The sequence below is a fragment of the Anas platyrhynchos genome, chromosome 4 (genome assembly GCF_047663525.1).
Source record: "Anas platyrhynchos isolate ZD024472 breed Pekin duck chromosome 4, IASCAAS_PekinDuck_T2T, whole genome shotgun sequence".
In the NCBI taxonomy this organism is placed as follows: domain Eukaryota; kingdom Metazoa; phylum Chordata; class Aves; order Anseriformes; family Anatidae; genus Anas; species Anas platyrhynchos.
Window position 1 is genome coordinate 34,107,219 of NC_092590.1, and position 20,306 is coordinate 34,127,524.

Genomic DNA, 20,306 nt, shown 5'->3' on the forward strand with positions numbered 1-20,306 from the left:
TGTTTCTGCAGAGAATGCAAAAGAAAGTGATGGGAGAAGTAAACTGGGTTTGGGGAGGTCTGAATTTTTCCTTCACAGGAAGAAGTAGATCTGGCCTGGGGCTCAGTTATCTGTGTACTGCAGTGTTTTGTCAGTTTCTGTGAATTCATTTGGTTTGTTTTTGTACAGCAGTTCACAGAGAAAGAAAACACCACTCTACGCTAATTGCACTTCCTCTGACACCAGCAATGAGAAAAAAAATCCCAACATTTCCTTGAAATCAGATCAGGTTTTGCCTGAATGAAATAAAAGTAGTAGATTTATATCCACTTGGAATATATATATATATATATATCTTCAGAGGAACTATTTCTTATTTATTCCAAGGACTACAACTTTTTGCCTAAGGAATTACTGTGTGACAAAACCATATCTTCCATCACACTGAGTAAATGTGAACAGGAATCAGTCCCACAGCTGATGTACTAGTAAAATAAAAAATCACATCAGAATCACATCACATCAGTTTGTGTACATAATACTAAATCGTGCATGTCTATATCAAAAGCATTGTATAGTCTCTGAAGACTTCACAGTTTCAGACAACATAATAGTATACAAGACATCAGCTTAAAAACAATTGTTTGATTTCCTTGCAAAATCTCCCAGTATTGTATCAATTAAATTGCCTTCCTTTTAATTATCTCAACAATTTGCTTATCAATTTTCTGATTCTTTTATTTCCATTGGCTTTAATTTAAGTGAAAAGATTAGCTGAAAATAATTGTCCCTTATTAAAAATGTATTCATTCGACAAAAAACTTAAACAGGAGAACAGCTTCAGTGAGGCCTAAATTCTTAACAGTTACACTTAAAAATAAATATAGACTTGTGTTGGTTGTTGTTGTTGTTGTTGTTGTTGTTGTTCAGAACAGGTATGGACACAAGTACATATTAAAGTACCTTCCCAGATCATTTTCTTAAATATGTGCATAAATCCTATTTATCTCACTGACATGAAAGCATATAGCTTTATATGTATGCTTAAGCAACTTATCAGGAAACTTTTCCGAATTCGGGCTGAAGTAGACAAAAGAATGTTTTGACTTCCTCAGCAAAAAAAAAGTCAGTGAAATGAAAAGGAGTTCTACAGAAATTTTATCTTAGCTGATAACGTAGCCTACTGTGTGTTAAAAAAAGAGAGAGTTATAAAAAGTAACACTGGAGGGTGAATTTAATCTGTAGTAAAAATGTTGGCCTAGGGCACATTTTATTTTATAGAGAGATGCATAGGAAGGAGTCAAGAACTGCCAGGATGAATATCCTACATCCCCCTCCCATTCTGTAGATATAGAGAAAGAAATCTTTTGTTTTAAAGCTTACGTGTTTTTTAATCTTCAATAAATGACATAGAGATGGATAGATTTTTACTGACTTTGGTTATTACTGGGTCAATATCATGAGTCAGTAGTATAATTCTCATCATTTTTATATCTAGGAGTGTCCTTATGGGACTGCTACTAGTCTTGGGGTATTTCTGTCAATAGAACAGAATTTTCCTAAGAACATAATATTGCAAAGATCAGTCACCAAGACTTGCAAAATTCTCGTTTTCTTGAAACACTGCTGTTAAAAATATTACAAATGTGCATATATGTGTGTGTGTATGTGTGTATCGTTTACATATAGCCTTTCAGGTTCCTTTTTTGAGTCAGTTTCTAAACATCTTGGATGGATATAGGATATCTCAAGGAATAGCAGGATTCCATGTTTCAAGTTTTGTTCAAATGATGCTCACAAGAAACATGAATTAAAATGCACTTTTTAAATGTTTATAAAGCTAGTCTCTTATAATGACTTTTCTCAAAGTTCTGATGGTACCTGTTCTGTACAAGTTTCTACTGCAAAGGAGTAGGATAAGAACAATAGCTTCAGAATGAAGCAGTCAAATTCAGGAAAAAACAAAACAAAACAAAACAAAACAAAAAAAAACCCACACACAACAGAATGGCACCTTTGTCTAATAAAATTGTGACCTGTAAATATTCAGAGAGCAAAATCTTGATTCAGCAGCACGTATCTTGGAGATAGGCTTTTATGGTTTGATATGCCAAAACCCAAGAGTTTAAGAGGTTAGAGTAATAACAATTAGTATTTGGTACTACTGGAAATACTTTTGTGTGTGTAAACAATGCAGTTCTCCAGCCTGCAGTTGGGACCAACCGGTACAACACAGAGAAACATCTGTGCAGATGAATCTGATAGTTACAAAGGCACAATCCCAAACTCAGGACTCAGTAATTAACTCTATTCTGCCAGTTGCAGAGGCAGACCCTTGTGAGTTCTCCACTCATGTTCCACCATCCACTATAGAAAAGCTTGTACCATAGAAATACTAATACATGTGTTGATATGTTTTAAAGCACTTCTGTTCATCTGTAGATCCCCCTGACAACTACAAAGTGAGTGTAGCACAGGCATTCCAGGTAATATGTCATGTATATACTGCTCTCCTTGAACAAGGATCATGGCTTTAAAACAGTGTGTTTCTGTTCCATGTTATACAGTCCGATGGGAAATTTCCTTTCTAAGTAAACAGTCCAGAGCACATTTTATTACACTCCTTTTAAAACTTCTCAAATTTAAATGACAACAAAAAGAAAACATTTATTGCTGTAATACAGAATAACAAGTTGATATTTTTTATAAGGTATTTTAAAAACCCCAAGAAATAAAATACTGTTTGATGATTACAGAGACTTTAGTATGTGATTATACAGTGTTTTAATCTATGTTCATTTTATACACAAAATAAAGTTCAGGAAACAGTAAGCAGCAAACTCTGCTATTTATATGTGTATTAGCTACAATTAACAGCCTGATCCAGAAGATGCTGAGCACACTCCAGCAAGTGTTAGAAGATGGTCAGCAGCTACAAGGATGGGGCCCAAAGGATGCACTGGAAGGAGTATGTGATAGCAGTGACAACATTTTTATGGATATTTTTCTTATGGAATCACCAAGAAAATGTATTTCTAATAGTCATTGGTAAGCACCAGCTCACAACACGGCATGTGGCTGCATGACTTGCACATTATGTTTCCTGACACACTGCACATACAATACGTCTAGAATTCTCAGCACAGATAAAACTGAGAGGTTTGTTATGTAGCACTTACATATCACCACAAGGAAAATGTATTTTTAGTAGCATTATAAACAGTAAAGTTGCAATATTATTTTAGTGACTATGTTTCCTATCCAAAGGAAAAGTAGAAAGTACTCAGTGACATACTTCCTGAAATTTTAATACTGGCTTTAAGGTGTTAACAACCTAAAGTGCTTTCATGTTTCATACATTTTTTAAAAAATTTTCAATTTATACAAAAAAAAAAAACACAGAATATTTATAAATTTATTCTATACACTTGTGAATGTGCTAGACAATTTAGTCTATTCCTGTTTCCTCACCCAAAAAGTTGGCATTGCCATCTCCCAAATCTCTCTTTTGAAACCAAGTCAGTGAGCTTGTTCCTTGAATATATGCATCCAGAAAATAGCAAATTCCAGGAATATCACTGGGAAAATTTGGAGGAAGTTCTTCTCTTGAGCGAGGTGTGAACACAAAACCTGGATATTCCTTTAACAACCTATAACAAAAATTAATCATCTTGGTTAAAAATGACTCAGTCACTAATTGTTACTACATGCATAGACATTCAATAATTATTTGTGTATTCTTTATAAAGCAGGGCAGAATTTGATTTTATAGTTATATGTTATTTACTGAAAATATTTTTAAAAACTGTTTGTTTAGTAATTTTGATAACCAGTTAATTCATGCACCAGTGCAAACAGGAACATTGCCTTTTTTTTTATGAGACTGGTAGCATGATTAGTGTTAATGAAATACTGAAAAGCTTATTAACTAAACTATTCAGATCATCTTACCACTTCTAAGAATTTTGCTTTTTCACACATAGGTCCACTAAACCTAGTGGTCTTTTATATCTGAAATACAGATCAGTACTCTTTAGAGATAAATAATGTAAACCTGTTACTAATGTTCCAGACAAATACTTTTACATATAGGAGATGTGCAAGATGCCATAATGTTATCGATATCTGTTTATAATTCATGTACAAATCAGAAAGTAAAAACACTAAACACAAAGTATGTTAACACATCATTCATGCAGGGAAAAACAAACAAACAAACAAACAAACATACCATGCGAATAATAACAATAGTTTATCCTTTAACTAAATTGCCTGTTTTCTAGGCATCCAAACAATTATTTTTTTTCAACAGTGTACTCATTTCAGATATTCTCTTGAAATGAATATACAGCCATGCAGAGTATGCCTCAGAATATAAAAAAAATCTTGTGCAGAAAAACTGTCTATTGATTTAAGAGAAGGGTATAGCCAATCTGATTCAAAATGTTATGCCATATGCACATGGAAGAAATCACTGTTGGCCACCACTGTACTTCTAACATGCACTATAGCCCTTTAGAGTACTTGATCCAAAAGCAGGTTACTTGCTGTGTACTCTGATACCTCTAACACGTGTCAAAATCACCTATACAAGATAATCTATAGTTTGGCACCCTGTATATCACATAGCATGTGCTGCAGGGAACGTCAGAGGATCCCGTGCCAAATTCTTTAACAGTGGCCATAGGACCTTGCCACAAGATCAGATGTGCAGCGGTGGGTACAAACTGAATAGGAATAGCTGACTGTCCAGGCTGCAGTGAAGGCAGTAGTGCTTCCTTAAAAGGAAAAAAAGATTTTATATCCATATTTCTGGTTATTTTACCCATCCAGCAATATTACTTCCTATTACTGAATTCACTTTGTGTAGTTCACTTTTTTTGGCCACTCTGGAAGAAGCAATAATCTGTATCAGTTTAAGTGGCATAAAATACAGACCTGGACCTGGAGTAACAGTCTGAACTGTTACTACCACCAAATTCAAACTTATAAAACACTATTACTTGGCCACAAACATATTTGCAAGGTAATTTTAAAATACAATTAAACAGATAATACAAAGAGTATTACAAACAGTAATACAAAGAGAGGTTGGGAGTATGAAGGGTACAAAAGAAAGATGCTGTATTTTCCATGGGAGAGCTTGCTAACTGCATGACAACAAATACCCTAAAAATGTCTGATTTGAATGGATAATAAATAGTACAGACTAGATTACATACTAAGGTTCAAACTTAGCTGTGATCAAGACAGGTATAAACTAAACACTGGCTTGGTTGATTCATTGCAATCTATTCATTCAACTACCCTAATCAAGAGAATGGAGATGCATAAGGTGATGCTTAATAATTGTACAGTTAAGTAGTTATTTTCAAGGGCACCTGCATAAACTTGGCATCCAGTTTACCCTGAAAGATACATAGCTCAAAGAGGAGACAACTATTTGAGAGAAGTAAAAATTCAAGAGATTTTTCTTTGGCTTCAGGGCAAGAAGCAAAATTGGCCCTGATCCTCCATTTATTTTAAACACAACATCTGAAAAATAAATATCAGCTGTTCTGTTTCACCCTTTTTCTTGCTGCCTGTTGCATTCTGAATAAAAATAACCATGGTGTGATCATGAGCAGTGAGATAAAAAGAGAAAAAAAAGAAAAATAAACAGTAGCACTTCAGAGGGAAGAAAAAAGATCAGCAAGATAATGAATAAATTTCACATTAACTACTTCAGGTGGACATTTTACAGACGTACATTGTAAGGCACTGTACCTGTAAGTTGTTGGGCTGACATTTATTTTTCTAGGTACACTGCAAGACTCAAACTTGTTGGCAAGAGTTACATTATTTCCAAAGAGACAATAACGAGGCATTTTAACCCCCACAACTCCAGCAAAGACAGATCCTGAATGAAGGCCAATACGCATCTTCAAATAAAAAGATAGACAACAGCATTAAATAAAAATAATGAAATGGTTAAAGTCAGTTTTATACATTTTTCCTTTAAAATAAATAAATAGATTATGAGCTAGTAATACAAATTCAGTTGGTATAGCCTCCTTAAAATGTCTGTATTCTGTCCGTTACTGCCTGTGCTAGCCCAAGTTTACCTCGATGTATAAACATCATCAGGAGACGTGAAGACACTTAAATATTTTCCTGGGAGGAACTGCATGGCACAATGTTAGACTGGTGACAGTTACTGAATCACACACTTTTCTGTTATGGTCAGAAGACTTAGGGAACAGTGAAGAAAATATGTATATGCTGTAGTTTCAGTTGAATTGTATTTACAATGTACCACTTAGAGTAAATCCCAATCTCAGAGTACATAATTTGGCTAATTAATGAAATTATACAGCAGTTGATACATTTTGATACCTCTTCTTTAAAACTTGTACTCAGATTTTTGAGTTTTGCTTAGCTGGTACTGGTTTTTATGTTCCTTTTTTTTTTTTTTTTAATTGTATTTTATGCTCATTATACATATGCGGACGTTTTCTTCAGCATAGCACTCTGACACTACAATGGCTGATGTTGGGAAAAATGCATATCTACTGTCTGTGCTATTCTTTATATACCCACAGAATACCATATCATTTATGAAGAAGTTACAATTTCTAGTTTTGAGTGAGAAAGCAAAAAAAGCAACAAAAGCAAAATCCACCCACACAGCAAAGATGTCTCATATACGTACATTGACACAGAAGTCTGATTTAAAATAAGCAGTTTGCAGTCACGCCTTTTCTTTGACAATTTATATAGAAAATGACAGTATACCATGACATACTTGTTGCTTTACAAAACAGTCATGAAGCATTTCATTAAAATAGATGTGTGCTTTCATTAGAAATAGAAAGATTCTGTTTTCTTCTAAGAAGGTTCTCGAAGTTGTTTATACATTTTTTTTATTTATATTTTAAAATTACTTTTTGAATGTAATGACATTGCTCATTCAAAGCTATAGAAGTAGCAATTGTGTGGAAATTATAAACATGTTATAATAATGACAAGATGTTTCTATATTTTTAACCCTAGTTTAATTTGATATTGTGAAATACAAAGAGAATGGTATTTATAACACTGCTGTTATATAAACGTATGATAAATGTGGAACATGTTATCCTCTTAATAATCACTTTCTTGTTTTTGGAATACAAACATTCATTAATCTCTAATCAAAGAAGTTTGAAGTTTTCTGAAGGAATGAATGAATAGATGAATGTTAAAAATGAGCAAATGAAAGACACAAGGAATCGAGACACCAGTATTTAAAAAAATAGACCACATTACAGGACATTTGAACTTAATGGAAGGCCCACATCATTTGTCATGCACACCAATCTTTCTCTCTCTTTTTTTTTTTTTTTTTTTTTTTTTTTTTTCCCAGTGAGAGGTGAACCTATGTGGTAAGTTCAGTACATGCTTAAGTTCTCATTGAAAGGAGGCCATAAATGTAACTACCACTGAATCAGCCAGTTGTCTTGCCATTCTTATGGTATTGGTTCAGTATCTGACTGTAAAACATGAACAGCAACAGAATCCATTAAAGATATGTGGATTGCTGTATTTAGAACATGTATTTGATTATTCATGTTTATATCTGTTGCCTCAAAAGACTTTGATATTCTCATTGGTTCCAATTCTAAGGGATTAGTCTCCTAATTAGAAAATGATAACAGAATATTTCATGCCACTTACAAATGTATTGCTACTGAGACAAAACCAGCAGCTTATCAATGTGCACCTATTGATTTCACATTTAAGCTTTTGGGGTTAATTTTCAGATTTCTGTTTCATCTTTAACTCTCCACAAAACTCTCATTCATAGAACTAAAACGATCGGTTTCTCCAGCCATACACCGTTGATCCCACACATTGTTTGAATTAATGTGAAATTTCCTTGACACAAAAACCCTGAAACCAACTAGACAACCAAAAATTTCCATTTTTACCATATAAAATACAATAAAATATATGACCTTGATAGGCTCTCCATGGGGAGACACCACCTCATCTGATAGCTCCATCATCTTCAGGGCCATCAATGCTATTTGAACAGCATGGGTTTCACTTTCTTTGTGTAAACCTCCAGCAACACAGTAGGCATCTCCAATAGTCTCAACCTGAAACAGGTATATTTGTTCCTTAGTGTTATACTGCTTGACATATAAAAGAATAGTCTGTGGTTTCAGCAGGAATTTTACCTAACTGTTTGACTGAGATTTATTTGTCCTGCTAAATGGTCCTGGGCAAATCCTGCAGTGTCATTCAAAAGGAAATAAATATACAACTTGTATTTATTGCTAGGCACAATGCTAGAATACCTTTCCTTACTCACCTGTTGTCAGGCACCTGTTGCTACATTAAACACCTATTTACCCCAGATTCACAGCACTGTAGCTGAAATTAATTTTTAAAATGACCTCTTAGGTTTTGATGGGTTTCTCACTTGGCTGCAAGCATGGCTGATGCTGTTGATATACTTTTCATTGTTTTGTGACTGATTTTAAATCTTTCATAAAATGAAGGTGTAGGACAAAATATTTTTGGACTTCTATTATCCTCTGTCCCATTTACTCATAATTTCTTTTCCTGCCACAGAACCCCACAGAAGAACAGTAAATTGTGTACCTTATAGACATCTAGCTCTCCACATTGGTAATCAAAGCGAGTATAAAGCTCATTAAGCATGGTGATAACCTGCATAGGTGAGCACTGAGAACAGATGGCAGTGAATCCAACAATGTCAGAGAAAAGCATTGTGACATTATTAAATTTCTTGGCTTGCACAACTTGTCCCTGCCACAGCTGCTGAGCAACCTCTCCGGGAAAAATAGAAAACAGAAGATCTACGGTCTTCTTCTTTTCCTCTTCAAGTGCTTGATGGGCCTGCTCAAGGGTTGCTTTCAGCTTTCCTAACCTCTTTTTCAGTCCATCCTGAGCTCTGGCTTGTTCTCCAATCAGAACAACATCTCTCAGTGCATTGTGAATAGGAATATCTGAGAGGTATAATCCACGTCCTGTAAAATCTTCTAGCCTATCCACACATGGGGATCCCAAGAATAGGATGGCACTGGATTCAAGAATATAGATCATTTGGCCTTTAAGATCCATTACCTGAAACAGTTAAAGAAACAAGGATTCATGCACAACTTGCATGGCAAGTGCTTAGAAACAAGACATACATTTTGCTGAACCACAGGCGAATCAGAGAGGCCCATAGTCCTCACATCTTCATTCAGTTGATAAAGAGAAAACATGGAATACAAAATCATACAGCTAAATCGTAAGTTCAGCTTATTTTATGTGAGCCTTCTGGTGCAAAAGTTAAACCACAGCTTAAGGACAAACCCCTAATTATGTTTGGGTATTAGTAAGTATCAATTTTATCTTAGAGAGAAAAGAAAATCAAAAGAAGAATTTTGTGCATTTTTATCTACTGTTTAAGATTGCATTGATTACAGTGGTCAATGAATTTCTGCTAACAACTGGTTAGCAAAACCATGTTTGGTTCATGCACTTCTTTCTCTGTAAGATAAAGTGAAAACAACTGTTTCAGTTTTATTACAGGATATTCAGTACTCACTGCAATTTAAAATTAAAAAGCAAAAATGCCAGAAATATCCCTCTTTAATGACCTGAAAAGGCACAGTATTTTGTGTGAAGTGCTGTTTTTATGTCTCTTCCATATTCAGTTGTGTAATGTGCAAGGTGCTGAAGAGCTCTCCTTAACATTGCTTTGAATCACCATTTTTTTTGAGAAAAAAAAAAGGATATTTCATGATAGTGATTGCATCAGTTCAGGTATCTGAATATCAAAGATACAAAATCCTGAAGAAAGCAAAGGCTCAATGAACACAGGAAATGTCTATTCCTTTCCCCAAATCTTAGAACTGTTGTTTTTAGGTGACTCAATTGCACTTAGGTTAAGCTTCCCCTGCCACTGTCTCTGTAGTGGTGATGCTCTTATTCTCAGCAGCACGACATGCCACTGACTTTATCTCAACTCACTGAGTTTATCTTCATATTTCAAATTACTCCTTTTTTAATAAAATCATGTTAACAGTCAGATTTTACTCATGTAAAAAAAAGAAGTTCTAATGGAGAATTTTGACTGAATATTGGTTTCAGAATCTGAATTACATTACAGTGCCCTCACCATAGATCATTATTATTTGTTTGTATTAGATGTTGAAAGGTAGACAATGAACAATACAACATAATTTTGTTTGGTGGCTATTTTAACTGTCTCGCATCTCCCAAAAGAAGAAAACAAATTCCTCACTGAAGCCATAGCTTTAAAAATTCTCTTACCATGGATGATTTCATATCAGTATTATCCCATCTTCTCACTCGTACAGTAAACTGCATATTTAGCATTGTCATTATTCCACTAAAAGTGCAGCTTATTTTAGGGGTAAGAATTTCAAAATACTCTTCAAAATTAGGCTTAGCTTGAAATTCTCTCCTGGTCAAAAGTCTTCTTATCCCATTTCCAACTTGTAGAACAGACATGTCCTTGTCAAACATAAAATGAAATGGGAAAATCTTACAGAATACAGAGGCAGGAATCACAAGTGAAGACTGTGGTTTACATGGAGATAAAGAAGGTTTTGCGCTTTTGACTTGTATAGAGTAAAGCAAATAAGGCTGATTAACAAACTCAGTGCAGTCATTATGGAAACAAGGAGGCATGAGCATGACTTCCACCTCAGTTTCATACAAAATATGAGCTGCTGCCTTAATAATGCCAGATAAAATAAGACTCGTGACTTTCTTGGGAAAGAAGTAATACACATTTAAGAAGTCCTGATCTTTCTCCAGGCATAATATGGAGGCTTCTTCAAGTCTGTCCTTTTTTCCTGCTTCTTGGTTGTGGCCACTTTGCTTCAGCAGAGTAGTGAAACTGTTCAAGAAGTCCTTAAGGGTTCCTCCAATAACTCCTAGTATGTGTTCATCCTCTTCATAGCATATTTTGAATAGCTCTTCACCAAGAGATTCCCGTAGAGACTCCACAGGCACACCTGCATGGAATCATATTTTAGTCAGAACTGCACTCATCATGCTGAATCTCAGGCTAATCTCCACTTTTTTCATCCTACATCAAACCAAATTAGCAATTTCCTTCTTTGACCCATCACAGACAGCTGAGGACTTTCGCTCTTAGGTGTCCTGTTGTGACCAATTAAAGTTGTACTACCTGATGCCTGGAAAACATGGAGGCAATAGGCTGTAGTTTGGAATGATCCAAGACTCAGTGCTGTGCAGTAGAGGGTGTAGACAGAATGAATGCACATTTTGGCACAGGACTTAACCCAGTTCCCTTAGCTTGACATAAAGAAATAAAATAATTTTATAAAACTAAATAAGAGTCAAACTTAAATCGTTTTTGTGCACACATGCAGATATAAATACTATGCTTGATCCAATAAATTAAATGACCCTAGGAATATTCCAGGGCACTGAGACCAACTGGCACAGAACAGCTCACATCTTTGTAGCAAATTCATTTTAATGGGATAGCTGCACGCAAACTGATTGTTGAGTATGTCCCAACTCCCCAACTGTTACTGGGAATCATTTGGAAAACTGTTATCTGTCACAGGCCAACTGTGTGCCAGGATCAGCTTAACAGCTTAAGTGTACAGAAGACCAAGTTTCAGTTTCTGGAAATGTTAATTTACTACTATAGATGTAGCCAGAGAGTTCTCCTGTTGCAAATTAAAGCAGATCTCTTCCCACAGACTAGAATCCTCCAGAAGATGTAAAGGATCAAACATTTTTTCAGTGTAACACTGTCATGTATTGCTGAATGTATCTTACAACTCCCTATACGTTGTTATCTTTGCAGTGTATGAATTATGACATCTCAGAGTTGAGAAACTCTAACTCAAATCTTGACTCTTTGAGCTGTTAGTTGCACAGATGTAGTTTAGTATCTGTGATGTCAGCATCACTCAAGCCATCATGATGAGGAAATTATTTCATAATAACAAGACTATTTTATACATGAATGCATTACTTTATAGTTATATCAGCTTTATATAATCTATGTATGTGCAATATAGATGTGTTATTAAACAAGCTTACATTACCTGCTGCATCAGCATGATCACTGATTATTTTTTCAAAATCTTCTCTATCCCCAGTTTTTCTGTAAAGATCATAAAAATATAAATAAAACCCCTGAAAAAATCAAGATAAACATGGTAAAAATAATATGCAACAGAAGTTATATCTAGCCTGTCTTTACTCAGTAAAGACCAAGTTCTGCTGATCAAATAGGCAGTTTTTCTTTCATGCAAAATAGGGTTTTGGTGGGATCTTAGATTATCCTGTGCATTTGAGATAAATTAAAGTTTTAGTCTGAGCTCAGATTATGGATTGAGGCTGAATGCTGCAGGCTGTTATTGATTAAAATCTCTTACGTTGCAACAACCCTATTTTTAGTTATATTTTGTTACTTGAAGTTGTAATTATACTTCATATTCATGTATAATATAACTGGAATATACATTCAAGCACTTTACATTCCATTAAATAAAAAAGATTTGAGAAGGTATTTCTGTTTTTATAGAATAATTCATTACTTTAAAATTACTTATTCATAGGTAGTAATCCAGATGTCTGTGATACAGAATGGCAGCTCTCTGAGTTCTGTGAGGTCAAAAAATATCACCTTGAATGTCAGATGCAAAATGATGAGAAGATGTATCTTAGATGAACTTCTATATAAACAGTTAGCCATTGATAGAGATTTTCTGAATTTCCTTCATTGAAATATTTTAAATAAATACATATGCAAAAGCTGCATTACAGATGTTTAGATTTGCTTTAGATTTGCCTTAATACACCATTCAGAATAGCATACTATGTTTTTGTTTCAAACTAATGCTGCATGAAACAATACGTAATTAAAGTATTCATTTCAGTCCGCATTTGCAACACACATCTGCTCCGCTATCTAGACTATCTATGATCATTCACCGTATCCAAAGCCAACATTTTTTTGTGTAATACTAATCATTTGCATTTAAAATTCTTTCCCCAGGATCATAGAAATATTATTATAGAAAATAGTTTTATACTATTAAAAGGCCATACGATTGTTGTGAAATAAGGTAACCATATTCACCTTTCCATCTATGTCTGAGTATCTCCAAGTTCCTCCAAAACACCTACTTATTTTAAGCAATATTTCCCTGCACAAATGGCTTATTTTGCCCATCAAGCCAACTTACATTGCATGAAATGTCACACATCAATTTAACAAGGTAATAGAACATAGATTCCAGAATTCCTGATTCCCAGGCACCAGCCCAGTTGTTAATAACTCTCAGCAAAACATTTTTGGTGCACAATGCAGTTGCAAACCCATTACACATACATACCTGGTTTCTTTTATTCTGTGTTTTGCTAGTGTTCTTTGAAGTGCAAGATTTAGCCTTTCAAACTGGGGAAGAAAAAAAATCTACATTGATTAAAATATCATTGATGAAAATTTAATCAGAAGAATAACATTTTTATAAGGAGAAATACTTTGCTGTCCCTGGGACTAACAACTTTTTTCAAGGTGGTATCATTAAAAGAACATGTTATTTTTGTGTTTGGGGTTTAGTTTATGTAGATGTCTTCAACTCCAGTACTACTGTAATTAAGCCCCCTTAGCTGATGTGTAACTGTAGTTAGGCATTTAAAATAGTGATGTACTTTACCTCGAAGTTGTCAGAGGATAATAAAGACAGTGCTACTGAGAAATAACTAACTCAACTTCCTATCATAACCCACCACACCCAAAAGAGAATTACCCCTCAATTCAGAACTACTTTAGTAAATATAAAATTTATTCTCATGACAAAACAAAAAAACAAACAAACAAAAACAAGCAAACAAACAAAAATACTACATTCTGCATTCTATCCCCAACAAAAGATATTAAAAAGTGGTTCTTCTAAATATTAACTTTTCTTGGAATAGCAGATTTTTTTTTCAGGGCAATTTTCAAAAGTGTCAACGTCAAAATTGCTAAAGGTAACAGTTTCAAAAGCAGACATTAAAGATCAATATAACATTCTGTGTTTCAGATTACCTCCTTTTCTGTTTTCAAGACTGTAACATTTCAAGATGATGTTATATGTACTTGTAGAAAAAGAAGGATTTCAGCTAGGTATTCTGCAAACCCAAGTATCCTCCAGATGAAAATCTATCCACTGTAGATAACCTTTGTAAATATTTTTCATAATAAAGAACCTTCAGAGTACCATGAAGATTTACCTCATTTTCCATCAATCCTCTCCTTCCATATTCTTTCTGTAGTTTCTAATTGGAGCAGATACAATACTTCCCAAATGTGTATTACCACTGCTTTGTGACCTGAAGAGCTGTCTTCTGTATGTAGTCTCCAATCATTTGAAACCCAAACTTCAACAGAGACAGGGTCATAGAATAGCATTGCACTTGCATGTTAGAATTTGCGTGTTATGCTTGATTTGGTCTGGCTTTTCTTTGGTTTTCATTCCCTGGCAAAATGAGTTTTTCCACTGTATCTTTTACTTTTTTTGCTTGTTTGTTTTTTAAAAGGAAAGTTTTCACTCCAGAATAAAATATCCCATGAAAGAGTGGCAGTATCTTCTGGGGACTGTTTCCAAGCAAAAATCTAAACTGAGCTTTGCTAGCCTTTTGTCATAGCTGAGGAACTAGCCTATCATATTTATATAATAGGCAGGTGCTTACACATATACCATTCTTTAAAGAAAAAAAAAGTATTTCATTAAAAATACCATCAACAACTATATACTAAAAATAAAATTAGATGAAATAGAAGACTACAGACAATCTGACTTAAAACAGCAATCATGACACTATACAAAGGGTACTTTTCAGTTCATTTTTGCCTTGTAAGTCTTTACTTTAAACATTTAAAGTAAAGATCAGTTTAAAGGGATGAATTTCTTCTATGTAAGTGCAGCAGAAGTAAAAAGTCATCTATAAAAAATGGATAATGTAGAGTTTTAGCAAAAGAATGAGATGGATACGTTGCAAAAATAGATGTGCAAATAGATTCAAAAAACTCCAGCACATTTATTAAGGTACACTGATTGTCCCTAACTGAATTGTAATTAATGAGCATCCAGAGAAGACCATTCACTGTATAGTCCCAATATATATCAGTCAGTTCATTCACGCCTTCCTCCAAATTTGAGGCAAGCCCAAGTACAGAATGTTACACAGCTGCACTTTAAAGTTGTGATTCTTTATACAGAAATAAGCCCTGGTATTCATCTTCACTCAAGCAAACTGCTGTGAATGTATTGTGCCTGTTTTCAGCAGAGTTGAGAAGAGATGTAAGAATTCCTCTGTGGAACTGCTACAGGATTTTCTTCATTTTAACTAATAGATATTAATTAGTTCAGTGTTTCAATATGATCATTGCATTTCCCAGTTGCACAGCTATTCTGTTCAGTCTCTCCAGGGCAGGGAGTAAGACATGGTTTCTGCTGTGGGGACACTGGAACTAGGTGTCAAGTTCTGTAGTCTTCACACATTTAAATCAGTTAGCTATGGTACAGCCCACTTAAGACAAGTTATGTTTGCTTTGTTTGAATTATTTGCTTGAATACATGCTTAAGGATTTTCCTTTGCATGAAACACAGACAGTAATATTTTTAAAAATAACATAGCAGAGGTCAGTATCATAGCAGATGAAAACAGTAATTTTTTTTTTTTTTTTTTTTGTGATAATGAATAATGTACTTAGTATGGATTCAATTAGGTGAATTGACAAAGTAACCATGTAATTCCTATAATTCCTATAATTCATGTAATTAGGTGACATGGCAGAGTTTCTCCAACTGTAACACTAATAAAACGCTATGGAAATGCATGTTTTTAAGGAGAAATGATCAGTGGAAGGTTGCAAATGGAAGGCTAAAAATACAGGGAAATACAATGGAAGAGATATTGTAAGAGTGGACAAAACTCATTATGGCAAAATTGTATACAAAAGGAATGGAAAAGGATGAAATGAGGGTTTAAGCTACACTGAGCTAAATAAGAATACAAACTCTGAAGTCAAAACAGCTTTCAAAATGCTTACATCAATGCATTTTTAATATGTATAATGAAATGGTAGTATTAATACACGTTATCTGTTTACCTCAGGAAAGATTAGCTTGCAGATGCTTTCAGTTAATGTGTGCAGGTACACTCTACTTCTGCTTGTTTTCCTCTGTGGAAGGTCTCCTTGAGCATCTTTTTCATGGACCTCTTTGCAGATGGGCAGAGCTGCACTAGAGCTGTTTTCTGTGCAGTCCTTCTCACGTTCGTCAGTAATGTGAGTTTGAGTCAGTAAGGAGAAAGGACATTCCCCTGTGATCTTCAAGTCTTTCAGTTTTGTACAGAACATACTGTACAAAGTCTCTCTCTGGAGATTAAGAGTACTTGGCTTTGTATTTAATAGTTCTCTTTTGTTTACTAACAAGAGAAGAAGATGCCAGAATATTAGATGAGGCAACCACTGTGGAAGATTATTGGTAGTTAAAAGTCATCACGGGAACAAATATGCACCCCTACAAAACAAGAAAAATAAAAGCACACAACAAAACGTTATTTTATTTTCTCCTTTAAATTCCCATGATGTTCCATTTTTACCATATGTACATTAAAATAATGGCTTTTCTAGGGCCTTGCTCAGGAGAGCACTTAAGCTTTGCTCATGTCACATTTAAGCATGTAATTCGTACTGATTTGAATGCTGCAGGTAATGCTTCAAGTGGTGCGTGTGGTTAAGTGCTTAGCTGAACTGGGGCTCCGGTGATTAAGGCAGAGGAAATGTTTTATCTGATACATCTTTGGTCATAGTGATGGATGAGGCTCCTGATAAAGACCTGAATTTCAATGAGAAAACCTTCTTAATTCTTCACAAGCAGCTATTAAAACTACCCGATGTGGCACAATTAAACTGATTTGTAATGGACACTTAAATCTCAGTTTAATTGATGCTCAAGGTATCCTTTTTGTAACAGAGAACTGCGTGAATAAAGCTGACACTTTCACTGCTGGAACTGCAGACCATCCAAGACCACAGGTTAATGCCTCTTGTAAAAGCCACTGACTGGTGACAGCTGGCATCATGGGAACTTGACCACATAACTGATGTAGTTGCTTGGAAAACACCAAGGGATTTCATGCTTTTACAGGTGATGTCTTTCAAACAACACATTCAGAACAGAGTTGAACAGTTGATTTTAGTAATTATTCCCTTTTTGTTACATATATTTAAGTAAGACTTAATCTAAAAAGGCTCTTCCCTTAAGGGCTACATTTTCTATTGACCGTAGCTCTTTGAATCAGATCCCCTCATCTTCATGTAATACTCTAACAAGGTAATCCTTGAGACCTTCAGGCAACTCTTGAAGCAGCTAAAGTGTTACATTTCTCTCTCTAGAGACGTAGTACAATAACACTTTCTTTCAGAGGCACTGTGGCTTTAATCAGCCTGTGCACCACATTGCTTTTTCCTCCCTCTGAGACACCCAAAGGGCTTTTAGGGTCACATAGCAATTGCACCAGGGTTTAAAAATAACTAATTCTCTGATACAGGTTATCAACTGCTTCTTTTGAAACAGCTGTATGAATGGCACAGCAGGGGTATGCTGCAGAGCCAGCACAAGTGGCATGGATAAGAGGAGAAACAGGCAGAAGCCACTTTGGCTGGACCTCCTGCTGGAAGGGGGAAAAAAAAAAAAAAAGAAAAAAAAAGCATTGGCAGAAAAGGCCTTTTAAAGTATGCTTTAATACTGATGGTGTCAGGTCAGCTTCCAGGGGACATCTATCAAAATTAATATACTATTAGTTTAAGAATCGGTAAACACAATGCTAAGAATAAGAGGCTAAGACTGTTTGAGTAAGATTCTGTATTTCTGATTTCAGTTTTTATATAGAAAATTATTTGTTTCTACTGCATGGGTATCAGTAATGCTTATTTTTTACTGCTGCACGCTCTTGTGTAGCAGATGAGGCACTGAAAAATTCTAAGCAAGAATCACACATTCTGTATGCATGAATATATATTGGTTTTCTTTATAAGTATTTACATATATACATAAATATTTTCCTTCAGGAACCATTATATAACCTCATATTGCTTTAGTAAAAAAGGAAAGCAGAAAAAAATGCATCTTTTTTGTACTTAATTGGACAGTGTACTGAATCTGTGTACTAAAACTGTTAAGAAAAATAGTAATGTAAGTATATATGTGAAGCATTGCCAAAAATAGATTTATGGCTGTGATGGATCTTACATATATACATACATGCTTTGCTCAATTTGGACCTTAAGTGTCAAGATAAATCTTGAATTTACAAAGTAACACTACTAAAACTTTTCTTAAATCAAGAGCAATAAAATTTTGGAAAAAAAAAAAATCTGAAGTATTTTTTTGTTGAAATGTTTAAGTGTAATAAAACACTAGAGCATCTCCCAGTTAATGCCATACTTCATTTATGTGTTGCTATTAAAAATAAATAAATAAATAAATAACACAAAAGGTTCTCTGTCTGTGAAGAATGTGAGACTGAGTTAATGGTTAAATTAGATACCAACAAATCTTTAGCACATTTGCACTAAACTACAAACAAAGGTAGTGACTGACCTTCAGCAATGATCAGTAGTTTTTAGTTGTGTCCAACCCTTCCCCTCCCCCAGCTGGCAGAATTATTTCTTTGTTTCTAGAAGACAGTAATCTGGAATCACACGGGGGTTCACTTCCATTGTAGGATATTGTATTTTAATAAAGTTACATTCAATGCAGTATAAAAAATATCCGGGCAGGTAGAATCAGCTCAGTGAGGGAACTTATTGCCATTATTTTAAACCTGGTAAACCTGGAGTGGCCAGAAGCTGCATGGTGGGAATCAGGTCCCATCCTAAGATGATCACAGGCCAGGACTTACTCAGGGGCAAAGTGGGCAGTGGCACAAAAATCCCTGAATTGGCAGAGCTGCTGGGCATGCATCTGCTGTATTCACAGCTTCTTTCTGGGATGCAGTCTACCGTCCTTGCTGCTGTAGGACACCCACACTCTTAGCCTCCTCTTCCACAGTGGGCGCTAGAATCTGTGCCCTTCCTCTGAATGTGATGTTGTGTTCCTGCCAACTGCTGTTTATATAAAAGCTATCATGCATTTGCAAGAATGTAAAACGAGATCTGTGACATTTCTAGTAATAACACTGTTGTACAAAAATAATATTTTTCATGTGCAGATCTTTAAATTCCAAATAATTATGACACAGTTCCTAAAGAATGCTTTTGCAGAAATACTTTGTAACTATCCTTTTTTTCCTAGGAACAAAGGGGATGAACCTTTGTTAGCATGTACTCCAGTTCAAACCAGTATCACCTTATTAGGCATAGCAAGTTTAAAGCAGTGATCACGTTAAGATTCTGTTCCTGCAATGACAAGACCCCATAAATCACATCTTTAAAGACAGAGTGGAAACCTGATTACATAACAACTTCAGAGGATTCAAATACTGAAAATAAAAACCATACATATACTAGGTCTTTCTTAATTGAAACATCGAGTTTCCATTTGGTATCTTAAGAGTATCATGCACTTAATGTAACTAAAATTCAGAAAATAAAAGTCTATTAAGTTCTAGGAAAACCTGCCTCACTCAAACAGTAATTGGACAGGGGTTTTAAATGTCTGAAAGAAGGACAGTGAATCACCACTGTAGAATTTAAAGAAGGAATTCCAGCAGCACATGTATAATGGACTTTTAAAAGGTATGAGAAAGATGAGATGTGGCACATATCACAGGTTAAATCAAACATTTGCAGATGTGTTTCAAGAATAATGAACTCATGAACTCCAGCCTTTCCATTGTTGATAATATTTAAAGACACTTTCTGACCATAACTAAAAAAACAAAACAAAACAAAAAAAAAAAAACTTGAGGAAACGTGAAAAAAAGTTTCTGGTTTTGATTTCTCTCCAAACATGCTTTCTAAGAGCTTATCCCAGGGAAGCTGCAGTGTTTAATGTGAATTCTCCATCTCTGCTGTATTAATTGCTGTCTTATTTACCTTTGGAAACAAACTGAAAATTAAATAATCTGTGGTGAGATTAAACTACAAGCAATTAATTTATTTGATGTCTGACTGAATAGAACATGGCATTGTGCCACTCAGAAAAACTAAAATGACTTTACATAGTATAGTCATAGCAGTAGAATAATTTAACAGTGCTCAAAATGCTCTGTGCAAACATTTCATTGTATATTTACATCTGTACTTGTCTTACAGCCAAAATGCCTTCCTGTATGCT

The 20,306-nt window shown here is 34.7% G+C and overlaps 1 protein-coding gene across 6 annotated transcripts in view; it reads right to left on the reverse strand.

Moving 5' to 3' along the window:
* Positions 1-2,573: 2,573 nt before the first annotated feature.
* GUCY1A1 (guanylate cyclase 1 soluble subunit alpha 1) overlaps positions 2,574-20,306 on the reverse strand; it is a 34,815-nt gene continuing 17,082 nt past the window's right edge. For 5 of the 6 annotated variants that reach the window (XM_027456605.3, XM_027456607.3, XM_027456606.3 and 2 more), the window contains 8 exons: positions 16,133-16,544; positions 13,368-13,429; positions 12,072-12,130; positions 10,291-11,000; positions 8,608-9,093; positions 7,956-8,099; positions 5,746-5,900; positions 2,574-3,629 (listed from right to left, as the gene is read on the reverse strand). In XM_027456605.3, the coding sequence (XP_027312406.1) occupies positions 3,428-3,629; positions 5,746-5,900; positions 7,956-8,099; positions 8,608-9,093; positions 10,291-11,000; positions 12,072-12,130; positions 13,368-13,429; positions 16,133-16,381 (2,067 nt within the window). In that variant the 5' untranslated portion in view covers positions 16,382-16,544 and the 3' untranslated portion in view covers positions 2,574-3,427. The remainder of the gene's footprint in view (positions 3,630-5,745; positions 5,901-7,955; positions 8,100-8,607; positions 9,094-10,290; positions 11,001-12,071; positions 12,131-13,367; positions 13,430-16,132; positions 16,545-20,306) is intronic. The other variant, XM_072037371.1, reaches the window with a different exon arrangement.